Source organism: Petaurus breviceps, unplaced genomic scaffold (genome assembly GCF_028583685.1).
Source record: "Petaurus breviceps papuanus isolate PSGF00001 unplaced genomic scaffold, PetGlider_PUasm1.0 214, whole genome shotgun sequence".
Taxonomy (NCBI): domain Eukaryota; kingdom Metazoa; phylum Chordata; class Mammalia; order Diprotodontia; family Petauridae; genus Petaurus; species Petaurus breviceps.
The window spans coordinates 13978283-13997527 of NW_027185863.1; the positions used below are offsets into that span (position 1 = coordinate 13978283).

General features: G+C 35.7%; 1 protein-coding gene across 1 annotated transcript in view; it reads right to left on the reverse strand.

Annotated features, from left to right (window-relative positions):
• The window catches only part of ARHGEF7 (Rho guanine nucleotide exchange factor 7), a 310305-nt gene that overhangs the window by 42000 nt on the left and 249060 nt on the right, over nucleotides 1-19245 (reverse strand). The window contains exons 17-21 of the mRNA XM_069094099.1: nucleotides 16371-16457; nucleotides 7848-7926; nucleotides 7526-7665; nucleotides 4298-4522; nucleotides 889-982 (exon numbers count right to left, since the gene is read on the reverse strand). Of these exons, the coding sequence (XP_068950200.1) occupies nucleotides 889-982; nucleotides 4298-4522; nucleotides 7526-7665; nucleotides 7848-7926; nucleotides 16371-16457 (625 nt within the window). The remainder of the gene's footprint in view (nucleotides 1-888; nucleotides 983-4297; nucleotides 4523-7525; nucleotides 7666-7847; nucleotides 7927-16370; nucleotides 16458-19245) is intronic.

Consider the following 19245-nt stretch of genomic DNA (forward strand, 5'->3'; position numbering starts at 1 on the left):
TTTTTTTTTTTTTTTTTGCCTATTGGAGGGCAATTGGGGTTAAGTAACTTGCCCAAGGTTACACAGCTAGTTTGTGTGTGTGTGTGTGTGTGTGTGTGTGTGTGTGTGTGTGTTAAGTGTCTGAGGCCAGAACTGAACTCGGATCCTCCTGACTCCAGGGCCAGTGCTCTATTCACTGTACCACTTAGCCACCCTCCTTTTAGAATTTCTAATGACTCTTTGATCTCTCTCATGCACTTAATCATTTTCTAACAAATTAGTTGTTCATCCACAAGTTTTTCTAGGAGGACTGTGTCTTTTTACATCGTTGTATCTCTAGTAACTAGAACAGAGACTTAAACTGGCACTTACAAATTTATTGAGTTGTTTCTTGTAAGAGCCTTAAGTGACACACCATCTATTATGGTCAAAGTTTTCAGACTCAAGTAGTTCATGGGATCCACAGCCCTCACTCCAAACTCTGGTTTAATGTTAGACCTCTACGACCTCCAAGGGAAGCAGATATGGGCAACACCTACTGTTATATGGAGCTACCTTACAGAGGGAGTTCCAGAAATAGACCGGCTCATTTATAAAAGGAGTCCCAATGGATACCAACTTGACTTTTAACAATTTTTTTCCACATACAATGAATATCATTTGCTGTTTCTTTGGACAAAAAAATAAAGTTAGTCTATTTCCACCCTTGTAACCAGCTCAGGCAATACTCAGATTTCTCTAGGTATTACAGCTTATTAAATATTGCTTACTTTTCCACTACCTCCGGACAAAAGAACTGAAGAATCAAACTCGTGATTTCTGCTTGACACTTTGAAAAAGAATCTTATTTCACCTTTCTGACCTGTCTGATAATGAAGGTTATTTATACCATCATTTAGTTTTACTTACTTTTTCTCAATGCAAACTCCTCATCAGATGGTTTCCGTTCAGGTTTGCGCTTGGGTAGCAGTTTTTTCATGGTCTTAGGGCTTTTACTGAGATCCTAGAGAAAAGAATTTTAAGAAACTCATTTTGCTCAAAATCCTCAAAAGCTTCAAGTTTTAACTGGTACACCAGTAGGGGTTGTTAAGTGTGAAATCTTACAACGCTACAGCCACTGTTATGTGCTTTATGTTTCCTTTATGATTTTTTAAAAAACTTGCCAGCTGCTGGACATTAATTTACAATTAATAAGCCACTTTCAATTTTAGTCAAATTGGCTGCTATTTTTCCATTGGCTCTTGGGGAAGCAGACATTTCTCATGTTACTTGGATATCCTATTAATACTGTAACAATATTCAGCAAAGCTGCTGCAAGCAATGCAGGCAGGCTGGCAGAGGTTGAAGAGGAAGGAAAAACAGCAGATCGCATAATACATACATACACAGACACACACACTGTCTGTCTGTCTGTCTGTCTCTCACTCACTCATATTTTCTCATATACCTAGGCTGAGGGAACTATTAACATTGGAGGGGTAGACCCATCTGATAGATCTAACCAAAAATGGGTAGGGGTTCATGGCAGTGATTCTGAGAGGAAAGTCAGTTGACACAATGATAATGATTTATTGAAGAAAGCATTTTAAACCACAAAAGAGGAGGACAGGGGGGTAGGAGGGCAGTTAATCTGCTTTTAAAGGAAAGACCTACAGCAAAGGAATACAGCAACAGAGATACAGCATGGGCTGCTCTACGCATAGACATGCTCATTTCAGTCAAAGAAATGTACCAGTCCACCCCTTACCTTCAGAATACAAGACATCCTCTAAAAAAAGTGCACAACAAGAAAGTAAAAAAGTGAATGAGCAAGACAAAGACCAATAACAGATGAAGTTTCAAACATCTGAGATTTTATCAAACACTGGCTTTTGTGTTTGTGTGTATGTATATATATATATATATATTTTTTTTTTTTAAGTCAAGAACCACATAATTTAAATTATTAATGGTGCATTAATCCAAAAAATGAGAACTTGAAACTTAAAAAGTAGAGATGTGTTAGGGGGAGACAGACAGAAAGGGTTATAAAATAAGTTCCATTTTCTGTTTTTAAAAAAAAAAATCTTTTTTTTTGTGGCCATTACTCGGCTTCTTATAAAAAAAAAAAGAAAAACCTAAAATTTGTAAAGACCATACCACGTAAACGAGACAAAAATCAATACAAAAGAAACACTATACACATTTGAGAACAAATGGCAAAGTGAATAGAGAGCTGGTCTCTAAGCCAGTATTACTTAGCTTCAAGTCCCACCTATGACTCATACTGGCTGTGTGACTCTTAGCAACTCACTTAACTTCTCCGTACACTCGGCAGTTAAGACTAAGTGGCAAAGAAAGTTCTAGCCTGTATTGGTAAAAGGGAGTTTCTTTTTGGGGCAGTTCATCATTCCAACAAAATCACAGGTAGAGTGCCTATCCCTATATAAACTCAGATTGATGTTTGAAAATCTATAAATTACCATTCCTGTAGCAATGTCAAGGAGTTTCTCAGAGTTAAATAGCCAGGCGATTAAATCAATGTCTTATTTAGGGAATTCACTTTACTACAAAGGATCTCTTCCAAGAGAAGGCCAAATATAGCCCAAGCCATAGCAAACACAGGGACAATATGTTTTCCAGCAAGTGGTTTGAAGCTCTCAGGAAGAGTTGAGGCCTCTGGGTAATATTCCTAAAGTGTGTATGAACTATTCTCCAATCTAGAGGTCATGAAGGCAACAAGATACTAATTAAATCTGCAATAATAGGGGCGGCTAGGTAGTGCAGTGAATAGAGCACCAGCCCGTGAGTCAGGAGGATCTGAGTTCAAATTTGACCTCACTTAATGCTTACTAGCCTTCCCCTGCCAAAAAAAAATTTTTAACTTAAAACAATCTGCAATAATACTACAATCTCCAAATCTACAATACATTTAAAATTTTTTTTTCTTTCTGGGCTTTCGCATATGTTTCTCATTTACTTAAGGTATAACCACTCCTAATAAAACTATCTATCCCAAGTTCTAAGCTCTATAGGTAAAACTTCCCAAAGTATTATAAGTCCATCTTCCCTTCACACTACAGAGTCTAAGCAAATAGTTTATTAGAAAAATAAGGAAAATCAACAATCTTCATTACTAGCTAATCATAAAAAAATTATTTGATTTGGACTCCTGGTAATCAACAAAAGCAGATGAGGGTAACGTCCAAAAAACAGGTTTAACCAAGCAATGAGCAAAGAAAATTACTATTTCTTGTGCCACACTTTTCTTCTGCAAGTACTTAGAAATACTCAGTGCTTGATTTAAAGTATGGGCCTAATGTATAGAATGTCTGATGTGCCTCCTTCTGCAAATCTGGCTACTGATTCCACATCATGACTTAATACCTGGCAAAAATGTTTCAACACACTCATCATTTCCCACACCAGTATCTGCCTTTACAGATGTAGACACCTTTGTTCTAAGCATTTGAGTTCTGTTCATTTGACAACACAATTTAAGATATTTCATTTCTTTATCATGGCAGAACTTTTGGGCAGATGGAAAATTAATGTAATTGTACTGGCTTTGTGGATAGGTACTAGACTTCACAGTTCGCTAAGCATCATAAATAGTAATATGAAGCTGTAGAAATAGGAGAGAAGTGAATGAGGCTTGAATGAGGCAATCAGTTTTCTTGCAGGCAAAACAGAGATTTGACTTAAAGAATTTCTTTTGCTTTATTTTCAAACTTCACTCTTCAAATCATATAGCTTCTTCTGATGACCAATCAAAGGCAATGATATCTTACATGAGATTGCAAAGTTACTGAAAGTGTTATAAAGGGCAATAGCATGACATGCAAAAATGAAATGATTCCCACCACCAACTAGAAGTTAAAAATAATTTCAGGCTCTGAAACAGTCACACAGGAAGCCCACATGAAATTATTTTTCAATTGCCTTGCTATGTAAGCTGGCAAAGATTAAGGAATGATGTAGAAACACTTGTCAATGGTGCCGCCTTCTGTATAAAAATGATCCTTTCTTAAAAGAAGGCTTACATAAGGATAGTACCCTTTTCAACCAGGCCTAATGACCAAGGCACTGGAACAATTAAGTGGAAAGAAAGTATAAAAGTATAAGGACAGAAAATATAGTCCTTACAGCTCTGAATTAGCCAGCCTGCATAAAAAAGGAAATCACAAATTCTGAACTGCCAATACTCCAGAATTAGCTAAAATGAAAACTGGGGAGTAAACATAGGGTAGTTAATTTAACCCCCAAACTTGAAGTTCAGTTTTCTACCATGATCCTGTTGTTCTCACATGAACCCTTCTGAGTGGCAGCAGGACCTCACCTCTTTGTAACAGAGAGCAGCTGAAGGCCGTAGAGGAGGTGCAGGTCGCAGGCAGCTCAGGCTCCAAGGTTTGGGAGTTTTAGGAGGCTCCAGAGGTCCCCAATTAATTGTGGTATGTGGAGTCCCATGATGTGAAGGGTGTGGGAGCGTGTGGTATGCAGGAGTCAGTGGCACTGGCTTGCTGTCTGAATGTTTGCTGGATGGTGTGATTGGATGGGAAGGAAGCTGCCAAGTGTACAAAAGTTTAAGAAAAGAGAAGAAACAACTTATGAGACTATTTAGCACTTAAATGTAGAGATTTTAATAAAAAAAAAAAGTTAAAGCTCCCCACTTAAATAATTCAAGAATTAATTGATTTTATTAACAATTAATAAAGATGGAATTTTTTAAAAAAAGATTTCAAGTTTCTCAAGGACAGGCACTATTCTGGTTTTGATCTTTGGATATCAAGGACATAATGTATGACCTAAACACAGTAATCAAGTAAAAAATTATTTAAATTTGATGTTAAAATGCACTACTATTACCAAAGGCAGTCAGGTTCACTCTCTTAACACAGTATCAACCTGTGTTCAACTCCCTGGCTCTCTATAGAGTTTAAAGGGCTCAATACTTTGTTCAAGTTCCTACCTTTATTAGCATATCTTGTGAATCACAGAATGCTAGAGCTGGAGGGAACTGTGGAGGTCATCTTGACCCATCCCTCCTTTTTACCTCAGGAAACTGAAGTCCAGTGAAGTTAAGGGACTTAAGGCAGTCCTCAGTAGAGGACTAGGACCATTCTGAAGAGATCACAGAATTACATTTTTTGGAAGACCTTCATTTCCATCATTACAAAAAGCAAGATAAGATCTTACAACAAGGTGAGCTCAGAACCACCTGCATGTGCTAAATAAAATGGTTGTGTGAATTCATTCCTCTTCAAAGTCAGTATTTATACCACTATCTGTGTTAGTTCCTGGAAATATAACCTTTATTCAAAACTGTTGCTTAAAGCCTACTTCTTAACAGGTACAGTTTTGAAAATGAGGAATTACATTTTTAAATAATGACTAATAAGGGGAAATTATTAAGTTCATATTGAAGTATGAACAACAAATATTCAAAAATAGCCAATAAGAGCAAGTGTTACTTCAACAAAAAGAATGTTCTGATTGACCACAAAAAGTGCATTAAGTGCAAGGGCAAATCAAAAAGGCTAATATTTGAAAAGGCGTTGAAGAGATTCCTCCTCTCTCCAAGCATTAAGAAATTCAGTGTCAACTAAGACTACCTTTTATTTAACTTAGGAAGCAAAATTGTAACCATCACAGTCTCTAAAATCATTTAAAAGATATCAAAGCATAATAACTATTAAAAAAATAATAATATATTAAGTGAGACACTAGAAAGCAAAGTAATTCACAACAACCTTCCATCGGGGGAAAAATGGTATTTTTCAGACTGAGTAGGTCACCTAAGAGAGGTGAATTTTATAGCATCTAGAGCATTAATGAAATCATTCTATGAGAACAAAGGAAGTGGTAAAGAATACAAAAGTAAAAAACTCTTTGGAAAATGTTTATAGTAATCCAAAAGTTGTAAGTCGTCTATTGCTGCCTTCACTCAAGCTACTCCCTCAGCCTGGTATGTCTTTCCATGTCATCTGTGAGTAGGCAGAAATCCTACACAACGCTCTGAGGCCTAGTTCATAAAGTACCTCTTCAATTAAAGTTTTTCTAACATTCCCATTCAGAAATAAGTGGTCCCTCTCTGCACATGCATATATGCAGGGCTTTTTTAAATGCCCCTATTATAAAATTTATCTTATTCTAGCATGTATTATAGTGATTTGTATACAAATTCTTTCTCTTATTGGACTGTAACATCCTAGGGGCAAGGGACTTTCTTATTCTTCTTTCCACGCCCTGCAGTGGCTGGAACCACTTAATAAATGTCTAATGACTGACACGCTATTGAATGAACAAAGGGAAGGAAGAACCATTTGATACTGCCAAGGTCTAGGTTGAAATGCAATTTCACTTGCTATAACCATTTTTTTTCAGGTTTAGTAGCAGGCCATTATTGAGGACTGTGAGTTAGAACGAGCCTTTATTTTCTGTTTTAAAATATCCCAACACTAAAACAAGAAATTCTATTTCAAAGAGTAACGGGAGATGTCTCTTTAGTACATTTTAAAAGATGGAGCAGTTAGGATGGCAGAGCCATTCAAGTCAGAATGTTAGCTACAGCAAATGAGCAGTGACTTTATCCTCCAAATTTCTAAAAGAAATAAGGAGGATAACGATAAGCTGGCACAATGAAACTGCTATCAGTTGTTATGTTGTGATGGTCTTTCTTTGGCAACCAGTTTTAGATTCAGAGTAAAGGGATGAAAGAGAGATTCACATGACAAAATCTTAATACAACAATGCAATCAATTCTACACACTTTAAATGGCTTAAAAAATCATAGCTGATTTTAGATCAGAGTTAAAAATGCACCTGCCTCACATGGCTGGTGTGAGGATAAAATGAGTTAATAAATTCTTTACAAATATTATCTCAGTGCTAGCTATAATTTCAAAAAGACTTCCCCAGTCTTCTAAGATTAAAGATGAAAAATGACCTATGCTAAAACATAAAGTTGAAACAAAAATTTAAGTGAGAAAATGAAAATCCTGAAACTTTAATGTTGACATATCCTAACAACCTGAGGTTTATTTTGGTTTTTTGTTTAAATGAAAGAGCAAATGAAAAAGTAGTCTCATATACAGAAGAATAAAAATACACTTAAATTAAATGAGTCATCTGGGTCTCCCCCCACATTATAGAGTTGTCTTCTTTTCATTAAAAAAATGTACTGTGGAATATATTTAGATAAGCACTTCCAAAAGTTTCCTTTAAACTGGACTTTTAAAAACACCTTCATGGTAGTTTAAGTTAAGATTTATTTTTCTAAAAGGTAGATGTCTTTCTAAGAAAGGCTGTTCCCTAACCAAGCTTTACTGTACCATACATCTGTGCCCATGAATGCATCATGTGACTATCTCACAAAACTGATGAATGGTTCAGACTGCCAAAACAGTGTGAAGCAAATCTGTGCAGAGAAACAAACATGGAAGTTAAGCCATCTGATTCCTGTTACTGGAGTCACAGATGCCATAATGCTGAATGCTGTACAATAACTCAATCAAAAGCCTGATTTGCTGGAAATGGGGAAAATGCACACATCAGAATGAGTCCTTACAGTATGAGATGGCACAGAGTGAGGCTTAATAGTGGGATTTCCAAGAGTTGTGACTTTAGTTTGCTTCTGCAGATGATCCACCCATTCATGAAGATCCTGCTGGTTATTGCATGATACCAATATCCGCTCAATCATGCTTCCTGGAGCCAGAGATAGGAAACAAGAGTTTGACACTGGAAAAGTGAATCCTAGACACACAGATACATCTGGTCTAGTTACATTTTAACTTCTAAAAATAACATGAGTAAACCAATTAAGTGATAACATTAAATTTCCTCACCCAGATGAAAATCAATATCCACAGAAAGTTTATTTACATCACCTGCTATTTCAAATGCATTTTTATGGTTTTCACTGTCTTCCAGCTTTGTGATTGTCGTTCCTGTCATTGGTAGCTTTCCCTAGAAAGGACACAGCAAAGGAATTAGTGCTTTTAGAGCACAGGAAATACTGTTATGTTGTATAATATAGTTGTATAGTAACTGGTCAGTTCTATGCTTTCAAATGTTCCTTTGTATACAGGGCTCTCAACTGGAAGTTCTACCCACTGATGCGTGGGCAGGCAACACATCTATCAAGAGTCTCACAGAGTTTAGAGAGCTGCCTGAGGCACCGAGAAGTTATCCAACACATCCATGGTCACAGAGTATGTGTCAGAGAAAGATTTCAACTGAGGTCTTCCTGATTACAGATCCTGGTTTGTAAGCACTATGACACACTGTTTTATGTCTTATGAATAAATATGAAGTAAGTATGTTAAGATATACCACAGTAATACCCTACTGTTGACTAAGGTAACATTTTCCCTTATACTATATGTATGTGCACACCCACATAAAATCTATTTTCAAAAAAAGAAAACAATTTTATAATCATCTAATGTTCTCATAGATATACAAGGAGTTTTGTTAGGTCATGGTCAAGCAGAATAAAAATAACCCTTTTTTAAAGACTCTGAAAAGATGAAAGGAAAATAATTACACAGGATTAGAAAAACATGAGCATGTGACAGGGGTTTTTCATGTATTCTGTGAAAGGTAAGTCTCAAAGTTTTATCTCACAAGACCATCTGCCACAAGTAAATATGGAGGATATTCTGACGGTGATCACAAATGTAAGGTGAACTGTCAGAACAAGAATAGCAAACAGAACTGGTTACACACGTAAGAACATAGATCTTGAACTCTGATGGAACCCCGGAGTCCACTTAGTGGACTTATTTTACAGATAAGAAAACTTTTTTTTTTTTAAAAGCAATTAGGGTTAAGTAACTTGCTCAAGGTTACATGGCCAGGTATTTCTGGGTGGGTGCTAAGTGTCTGAGCCCGGATTTGATCCCAGGTCATCCCCACCCTGGAGCTGGTGCTCTTACTCGCTGTTTGAACGCCCCAGATAAGGAAACTTTAAGACCAGGGAGGTTAAGTGCCTCCAACCAAAAGGAAAACAGGAATATGAGCTGAATACAGTACAAGGCACAAAGGATGGATGATGAAGAAAAACTTCTGAAAAGCTAAGAACAGGAAAATGACAACAGAATTAGCAAATAGTGAGGTACTAAAAAGTCTCTGGATACAGAGATTTTTTTTTAAAGATTAGCAGTGAAGGGATGAATCAGAAAGAATGGGAGAAAGTTTTCTGTTTTGGGTTGTATATGTTTGTTTGGGAGACCTGAAAATCAAGTACAGGAAAAGGGCAAGGAGTGATGAAGGAAAGATTTTAAAAGTGCAAGGAAAAGGAACAGTTGCAGGAGCAGGGTCCCAGGGGGCATAGAGGGAAGGAAGGGTAAAGTATAAAAGGAAATCTTGAGACAATTTGTACTTGATAATTTCAATGGTTCCCTCAACTTTGTGATTCTCTGAAAGATCAAGAATTCTGGTAATAATGAGAACCAAAGAAATGGGGAAAAAAATAGGAAAGGGAAAACATAAGGTAGAAACCAATATTAGCTAAGAAGACAGGAAAATTAGAGCATGAATTAATATTCTAAAAAGAAAGAGTAATGGCTATAAGTGTGTATTTAAGTCAAGAGTAGGCAACTTGCAGCCTCGAGGCCACGTGTGGCCCTCTAGGTTCTCAAGTGCAACCCTTTGACAGAACAAAGTTCTGTGAAGTTTGGATTCAGTCAAAGGGCTGCACTTGAGGACCTAGAGAGTCACATGTGGCTCAGGGTCACAGATTCCCCACCTGTGGTATAGGTAAAAGATACTGAAATACATTTGCTTGGTTATATGAAAAAATGTCAAAATTTGAGACGAGGTCACAAACAAGGGTTAAAAGACTCAAAAAGGAACACCAGAGGCAAAGATAGTCATTTAGCTTAATCACATGACCAAAGCGGGTAATCACTTCTCAAGCATCCCTGACAGTCAACAAGCATCTGTTTAAATATCGTCAGTGAGAAGGAATGCATTACCTCATGGAACAAGTCTTTCTACCATTAGAAAACTTTCATTGATAGGAAGTTCTACACAAAATCTGAACTACATAGTGACTACATAGTGAATCTTAAAAAAAATTTTTTTTTTAACATTTTTGTATATTGTATGTCTATCTCAGGCTATCGCCCCTGTTTTTATATAAAAGATGAAAATAGGAAACAGAGATAACTCTACTATTAATAAGCCAGTTAAAAAAAACATCCTAAATTATAGTAGGAAAAGAGTAATGAGTATTATTCAACATTTATTCTACAAACGTAGGACTGTCAGAAACAGTAGATGCCATGGCAATATATTGGAACAATAGAAAACTGCAAGTGGATTACAATTTTGGCTCTGATAATTCAGTAAATGATACAGTCTCATGGTTAAGATCTCTGCTTCACTCTTGTGCTCTCTATCTTTCCTCACTCTATTTCCTTGACCTTGAATGGCCTCCTTACTCATGTTTATTTATCCAACCCTCACCTTCCTTTGAGGCCCAGATGATGAGGCACCCCTTCTATAAAACCTTCCTGGAGAGCTCTGGCCCATAAAGATGTCTCATTTTTCTGAATTCTGATAGCATTTACTGACAAGGCTGCATATTTTGCCATTTAATACTACAAAGTTTTATTTGGTATCATAATTGTTTTATGTAAATTAATATTGTACTTCTGACCCAATGGTAAAAGACTTGAGTATATGCCATGCCACTTCCCTTCCAGATTAACCATAGTATCTGCTGAAATGAATATTCAATCTTAATATAATAAATGAGATGATGGTGCTATATATTTATGATAGAAATGTGCAAACAGTATCAATATAGGAAGAATTACGAGATATATAACAGGCAAGAAAACCAAAGCAGATTTCAGCAAACAGCAGAAATTTATTTTATAATTTCTCCTATAAGTGGTCATCTAGCCATTTTTTAAAAGATTCCAATAAATACAACTCCAACCGGCATCAAACTACCACCGAAAATTCCATAAAATATGTCATTTATCTATTTTTCATTTTGTCTTTTTCTTTGCAGTAACCAGCAAGTACAATTCATCTAGAGTAAAGAAAATCAGCCATTAGTTCCCATAACAAAAACAAAAACAAAACCACTGCCCAGACTTTCATAAACCTAATAATAGTACATGCTCCCCTTCACTTACAAGTCAGTCCTAATAAGAGTAGAAAACAAACTGAGCACAGGGCGTATGGTCATGAAATTCATTCCTATCTCCCACAGTACGTGGAAGTCTGTTTCCTACCAGGGAAATACCCTGCATCATCCCCATTTTTACATATCAAGTCTAATGATTTCAAAGGTTTTTTTGCCTCTTTCTTTAACTTGCCTAGAGCAGCTATTATATTATACATTTTTAGTAACTCCCACTCTGGAGTGCCTAATTTAGTGTCATGCATCAAGTCAGCATTCAAAACACTGACAGGATAAAGTAAAAACAAAGGAAGGTATATTGGAAAAATAGCTTCAGAAAAGTATAGTTGAAGAATAAATAATTATAATTACACAGTAAAAAAGAGAACACTGAAAATTAGAGATAAATGCTATTCTTTTGGGGGAATTTATAAATCACAGCAGGAATGCCTATAAGAAGATATCAATGAAGAAAGACTTGTATACTATTTTTCAAAATGAAGGAGAAATAAACAAGGGATGTAATGGAGAAGAAGAGAGTCCCAATAAATCTGTAACTCAAGAAGTTAATTTTGGGGAAAGAATCAAGCAGGAAAAAAAAGAAGAATAAACAGAAAAATTACATTAAAAATTCTAGTTTTTTCTCTTACATAAGGTCTGAAGGTATTTTATAAATATCTTTCAATCTTTTGAAAGGGTAGTAAGGTAGACAAATGAGTGTTACTAATCTACAGGTATAAAAAATAAAAGACAATGATGAGAAAGTTAGAAATAGAACTTGTAACTTTATTTCTTTGATAAAACTTGAAAAGAATGTTAAAATTATATAATTACTAAAAGACCAATGAGGAAAGAATTAAAGAAACCAAAAACTGAAAGAAGAGAGCTAGGGTGCATTGAATAATGCATATGGATAGAATAAGAGGTAGAGTTCATGAAACTGGGAAGAAAAAAAGTAATGAATAATGAACACCAGACATAAATAATACAATAATGTTCATCCCTTTCTCCAGCTATTTAGCCTATCTTTGAGAATATAAAATAGGTCTCACCCAAAGCAACTAAAATTGGTGATACAAAATTCAAAGACTAAAGCTTATGTGAGCATTTAAAAGATAATCCCCTCCAACTTCCTTCTAAGTGCCTGTTTATTTTTACTTCACAAAAAATCCTAACAAGGACATCTGTCTGGTTTCCAAACTCCACAACACAATAGAATATTAGAAGGCAAGAAGTTCTACTACAGGATGGCACACTGACAGTACCAGGAATCAACAGCTGACAAGGCAAGAATCAAAGAAATTAAAAAACAGACCCCCAAACTCAACAGAACCGCCTCAAAAATCTGTAGGACTGCCAGTGCACTGAAACATGCTATAATATTCAATCCTGATTACACCAAGTTGCTAAGAAAGGCTACATTGTATAAATGGTTTGCTTTTGAGAACAAGAACATAGCCATTTTGGTGAAAATATTTTAACATAGTTAGGGATCAAAGATTTAGAGTTAGAAGGGTCCTTAACAATCATCTAGTTCAATACCTTCATTTCACAGATAAGGAAACTGAGGCTCACAGATTAATTGCTTGACCAAAATCACAAATGTGTTAAGTGGCAGAACCAGAATTTGAATGCCACCATCTGAGTTTAAGATCCCAGCATCTCACAGAACCATTACACAGCCTCCTAAATGGTTTTCCTGCTTCTGTCTCTCCCCTTTTCAGTCTTCCTGCCCACAAATGGCAAACTGATCTTCCTAAAACACAGGTCTGATGAAGTCACTCCCAGTATGAGATGTTTTCATGGTACCCTGTGGCCTCTAGAACAGAACACAAGTTCGTCTGTTTGGTATGTGAAGTCTTTCATTATTTGGCTCCAACCTATCTTCATTTACTAGTTTCATATCACTCCTCCTCACATAAGCTATGTTCCAGAAAAACAGTTCTACTTGTTATTGCCCAAGCCCAGCATTTGATATCTCACTACTCTGCCCCTTTATTAAGCTGTCACCCCCCATGCCTAGAATTCTGTCCTGTTACTCTGCCTCTTTGCATCCCCCGCTCCCTTGAAGGCACGGTTCAGATATCACTTCTTACAGTAGGTCCTTCAGGATTCACTACAGTTGTTAGTGCTTCCCCCACTCCACAAAACTACCTTGCAATTCTTTTAAATATATATTTTGTAATGATTTATCTTTGTATGTGCTATTTCAGTAGAATGTGAACTCTTCAAAGGCAAGGCCCTTCATTTTTGCATCCCCAATGGCTAGCACCATGCCATAGACATATAGATGTCTACTTAAAAGGCCTGAGTTGAATTTTTTCCAAATCCAGGGTTCTTTCCATTATATCACAATGTTTCTATCTGAAGAGGTAAAAAAAAGTTAACTTTCCAGAAAAACTCATTCCTAAAGATTCTAGATTGCCTAAGTTGCCCTATAGTTGCTAATCTAAGTGGTCTTAGAGATTTAGTGGCAGGTATCATCAGGCATACTATTATATACCCATTTAGATTAGGTTTTGAAACAATCCAGTGAAGAATGCATAACACAACCCACCCACTGAAGAACTAGGGGAAAAAATGGGAGAAGAATAGAAATAACAATGACATGGAAAAAATATTCATTCTGTCACAAAAGGGAAAATTTGGATAAATACATGTGGAGGGAAAAAGCAAAAAAAAAATTCAAAAAAGCTTAACAGCAAAGAGATGATAAGCTTTTAAAAAGTAAGGATGGGTTTTGGCTTGGCCTAAAATATATATAATGTTCACAGCTGGGAGTACTTAACAAATTTTTTAATCTTCTCTTAAACCATGCTGAAAGTTCTAGCCAAACATTGTCTTTGGCTAACAATGGTTCCTGTTGAATCATTACTCCCTGCTTTGACATTAGTTAGCTATATGACATTAAGAAAATCTCTTAAAACTCTATGAACTTCAATTTCTCCTTCCATAAATATGTAATACAATTTCTAAAGTATTCCTCAGCTCTAATTTTTTTTCTTTCTGATCACTTTTTAAAAATCAGTTTCGATTCAAAACTAGAATGTGTATATCTTAATTTATATGCCCATAGTCATATCTAGGTTTCAAAGGAATATAGATCATAAGGTCATAGATACAGAACTGAAAGGAATCTCAAAGGACACCTAGTCCTTTTATTAAACATTTCTTGTTGCCATTGTTTTATCTTTAACATTGGACACATTCTATCAGAGGAAACAACATGGATACATATTCAGTATACATAAAGTTCTGTATGTGGTAAGAAGACTGATTCCCTTGGTAAAGAAACTCCTCCCAACAGTAGAGGCTTGTACCTTCTTTGCAACTTAGAATCTCAGTGAGTTACTTCAGGCACTGAAGAGGTAAGTGATGTGCCCAGGGTCATACAGCCAGTCAGTGCCAAAAGTGGAATTAGAACCTGTCTTTCTGGCTTCAATAATCAGATGATTACAGGATCTCAGCAATACAATGATCCAAGACAATCTCAAAAGATTCATGATGGAAAATACTAACCACATCAAGAAAAAGAACTGTGGAGTCTAAAGGAAGATTGAAGTATAATATTTTCACTTTGGGTTTTTTTTTTTCCTTTCTTGTGGTTCTTCCCTTTCATTCTGATTCTTCTTCCATTACATTACTAATGTGGAAAAATGATTAATATGAAAGTACATGTATAACCTATATCAGACTGCTTGATGTCTTGGGGAGGGGAGAGGAAGAAAAATTTGGAATCCAAAATCTTATAAAACGGAATGTTGAAAATTATTTTTACATGTAATTGGAAGAAAATAAAATATTAAGTAGGGAAAATAGAAAAAAAAGGAATAAAGCAAATGAGTTTGTTTGTTTTTTAAAGATTATAGTATCGTACATTCAGAGATTGAAGGAATCTGAGAGACCACCAAGTACAATCCTCTCATTTTACAAATAAGGAAACCAATGCTCAGTGAGATGAAGTGACTTTCCCATGATCACAGAGCTAATCAACATCTGAACTGGCTCATGAACCAGATCTTCCTGATTCCCAGTCTAGTACTCTACTTGTTACATCATGTAGTTTCTTGCATATACAAAGCAGAGGAAGAGAGGTACTAGCATGTAAGGAAAACAGAAAATACTTGCAATAAAAAAGGGGCACTGGAGCTGAGTTCTTAATAAAGTTAAGCACTTTATGAGGCAGAGATAAGGAGAACACATTCCAGATACAGAGGACACACTGCACAAAAGTGTGGAGCCAGGAGCTCTACACAGGAGGAACACTAAGTAGGCCGGTTTTGCTGGACAGTAGTTTTATAAATGTTTGGTGAACTGAAATATTTCAAAATGATAACCTATTTACAAAGCTGCTGATTTTCACTTTTACGAGGAACAAGTGACTCTTAAATAAAAAACTGACAGTTTGATTGTATTTTTTTCAAAAACAAGTTGTCATCATACAGTAAAAACAGAGTAATTTCAAATTGTGAATAATGGAAAAAATCATATTTTAATGAAATGCAAGTCAAGAAAAGCCAAATAAGGCAATTACTATTGAAGATCTGCCTGGTTACTGGCCTAGTCCTAAACAAAGAATGGAGAAGTTATTAGTTAATTGGAGAGAAACAAAGGAAAGAATCTAAGAAGCAGCAGCTATTAGTTATATGAGAACAAAAGAGAAATAAAATAATCCTATAAACAGATTGCAGATTAGCATAATCACTACCTTGTGCCAAGTCACCATTTTCTCCCTTAATTCAGTTCTCCATCAATTAAAAGATTATAAATCAGGAGAAAAAAAAAACCTGTCATTCACTAGGCTAAGCCAAATGTTTGTTTTGGTTTGGTATACCTGTATAACACTTTTTAAAGTTCACAGTTGTTTGTTTGTTTTTTGCCTTTTGGAGGGCAATTGGGGTTAAATAACTTGCCCAAGGTCACATGGCTAGTTTTTTTGTATGGGTGTTAAGTGTCTGAGGCAGGAACCGAACTCAGGTCCACCAAACGACCCGGGTCCTCCGGACTCCAGCGCCAGCACTAAAGTTCACAGTTTTTATCTATTTCACTGTACTTTACTTAGAATTAACATTCATGTATATACACAGAAAAACTTGAAAACATGAGTCATCTCAGTACACAGGGACTTAATGTACGTCTACATTTTCACACTATACAGAAGTCATGCTTAGCTACCATATGTATACACATTGTGCATTAATTTTTTAAAAGTCTGAAGATAACTGGCAAGGTTCCAATTAACAGTAGACTTTGTTTAAAATATTTGCTTTACCTGATAGATGAAACCGCTCATTCTAGGGCTGGCAGACAACATCAACAAAATATTAGGGAAGAGTAGAAGATATCTTTCATTCTTTTCCTTAAAAAACAAACACAAATAGTTATAAAATATACACAAATGCATGTGACAAATTACAAAACATTTGTTTTACTCTAAGCATCATCAAAAATCATATGCTATGACATTTTTCACCAAAATGCAGCCATTAACTTTAGCTAAATTAAATGAGATAGTCGATTCTGCACTTTTTGTTGTTGAGTCACGTAAGTCATGTCTGACTCTTCGTGATCCCATCTGGGGATTTTCTTGGCAAAGATACTAGAGTGGTTTGCCATGTCCTTCTCCAGCTCATTTTACAGATGAGGAAACTGAGGCAAATAAGATTAAGTGACTTGCCCAGGATCACACAGCTAGTGTAGGAGGCTGGATTCTGAACTCTTGAAGAGAACTCTTCCTGATTGCTCTATGCTGCACCACCCAGCTGTCCAGGTTCCACACTGCATTTTTGCAATTGATTATAAAAGTACTTTAATCTATTTGATAACAAATACATGCTTAAAATACTTAGTATTATAAAAATGTAATATACATGATTCAAATTTTATTTGCTTCATATTTATCTGATATGGTACTTTAAAAGGATATTAAATATTAAGAAACTTAAATTCTGTTTTCTTGACTGAGAGGAAAGGATCCAGCTCCCTGGTAGGTTCAAAAGTTGGATAAGGGCCATATAGCTATAACAAAATATTATTTTTTTTAAAACTGTGTTATGAGTAAGTCCTAGTATACTTTCAATCCAATGTGGATTAAAAAGATACATTATCTTAAAGTTCTACCCGTGTTTCCCCGATAATAAGACCTATCCTGAAAATAAGCCCTCCCCTTACTGTGTAAGATTCCTCTAAAATAAGCCCTCCCCCGAAAATAAGCCCTATTGAGATTGCTACTGTAGTGAAGGTGATCCCCTGCGCTACACGCTACATTACAGTACCCTCTGTATGCACCGTCCCCTCCCCCCCCGGTCCCACGCACGCCGTGCTCCGAGCTGCATCCAATCAGAGCTGCAGCAGTGAGCGCATCATCCTGTTCTTCCCCAGTGATTTGCTTATTGAAGAAAGGTACATTTTTTTGTTCACATTTACCTGTTTATTAAAATTGCTGTTAATGTTCATTAAAATAAGCCCTCCCCTGAAAATAAGCCCTCTGGTGTTTTTCTGTCCAAAAAATTAATAAGACAGTGTCTTATTATCGGGGAAACACGGTATAATTCTATTTTCATGTGTTTCATTAAGTTGAACTAATTTGTTTGATGGGCTTGAACACATTCCATGTTATTTTTAACAACTGATTCAATAGTTTTACAGAAGTCAAAGCCGATGATGAAAGACAAATTCAAATGATCATGACATGAGGTGATATCTGAAACCCTCGTACTATTTCTACTAGTCACTGAGCAGGATAAAAAAAAAAGGTATGAAACTTTTTAAAAAGCTGTAACAGGAAAGGAAGCTTGTAATTCAGCATAAAAGAGTACATACCATAAATTATCAAGGCATTAAAATGTCACTGTTCACTGATAACTGACATCTCTTTCTAGTTTATTAATGAAAAGGAAAATATACTGTACACATAACAACTTAATTTTTGTAATCTTCCAAATATTAACATGTATAAAAACGATTACTACTCTAAGGTAGTAATTTTTAAAGTGGGTCATTAATTCATCACTAAAATAAATGTTTTTAACTCTGGCAATTACTTTATCAACAAATGGAACATATTTCAAAATAGAGATTAACCAGATTAATTAACCAGGAAGAATGTGCATTCCACTGTGTATTTATACAACTAGGCTAAATTATCACTGGACAAGGATGTCACAAAGTAACTAAGCTAATGCATAAACCAAATACATGTCAAAGCAATCATGTGTATCTGCTGTAAATGTCAACTAATACATAAGAACACTGGTCCAAATTATCTAAAAGAACAGACAATGCTAATGACTTTCTAATGCATTTTTGTGCACAGCAAGAGGGCACATTTTAAATAGGTTCTAGATAGCATCACCTCTCAGGATGACTGATAAGTACTGATTTAAGTTTAACTCTCCTTTCTGTCCCTAAGGTTACTGGTTAGCTCTTTTGCACTTCCTGAAGTATGTGGGGTTTCATTTGTTTCTGTTCATCTGTTTTTCACAGAGGAAGGATATATACTTCTATTTTAAATCTATTATTTTAAATGACTTGTCCAGTAGCTGAGTGACTATGAAAGGAATACCAAATCTTCCCTTGCAATTCCTGCTGGGCTAGTCTGCACACAGGGAAGAGGGGAAAACAAGGAAGCAATATGAGCAAAGGAGAAACAAACTAACTCGACTATCTTTACTCTCAATTTCCTTACAGAAAGCTTGAAGAATTTAAGGCATGACTAGGGATCATCCACAAGTGTAAAACTCGAGGTACAGCTGAGAGTTGATTATGTTAGCATTCAAAATTGAGGCAATATTTTCTTAACCAAAATATGGAATAAATAAAAAAAAGAAAAACATTATATTGTAAGAAGAGCGGCATAAACATTCAACATAGTAACCCCAGTTAGATACACTATTAACAAAGGGGTCAATTTTATAAGTAGTGGACTTCTGAATAGTTTAGAACAATGGTGTCAGACTAAAAAAGAAATGGATACCTGGGGTTGCTTACTGATTTGTAAGATGACAAATTAACATTATCTATATTGGTACTGTACTTTTTACTGATTTTGTCAAATGTTTCTCAATTATATTTTAATTTGGTTTGGGCCAAAATTGGGCCTCCAGAGTTTTGTAGGCAAAGTCTGACACTTCTGGTTTAGAAAATAA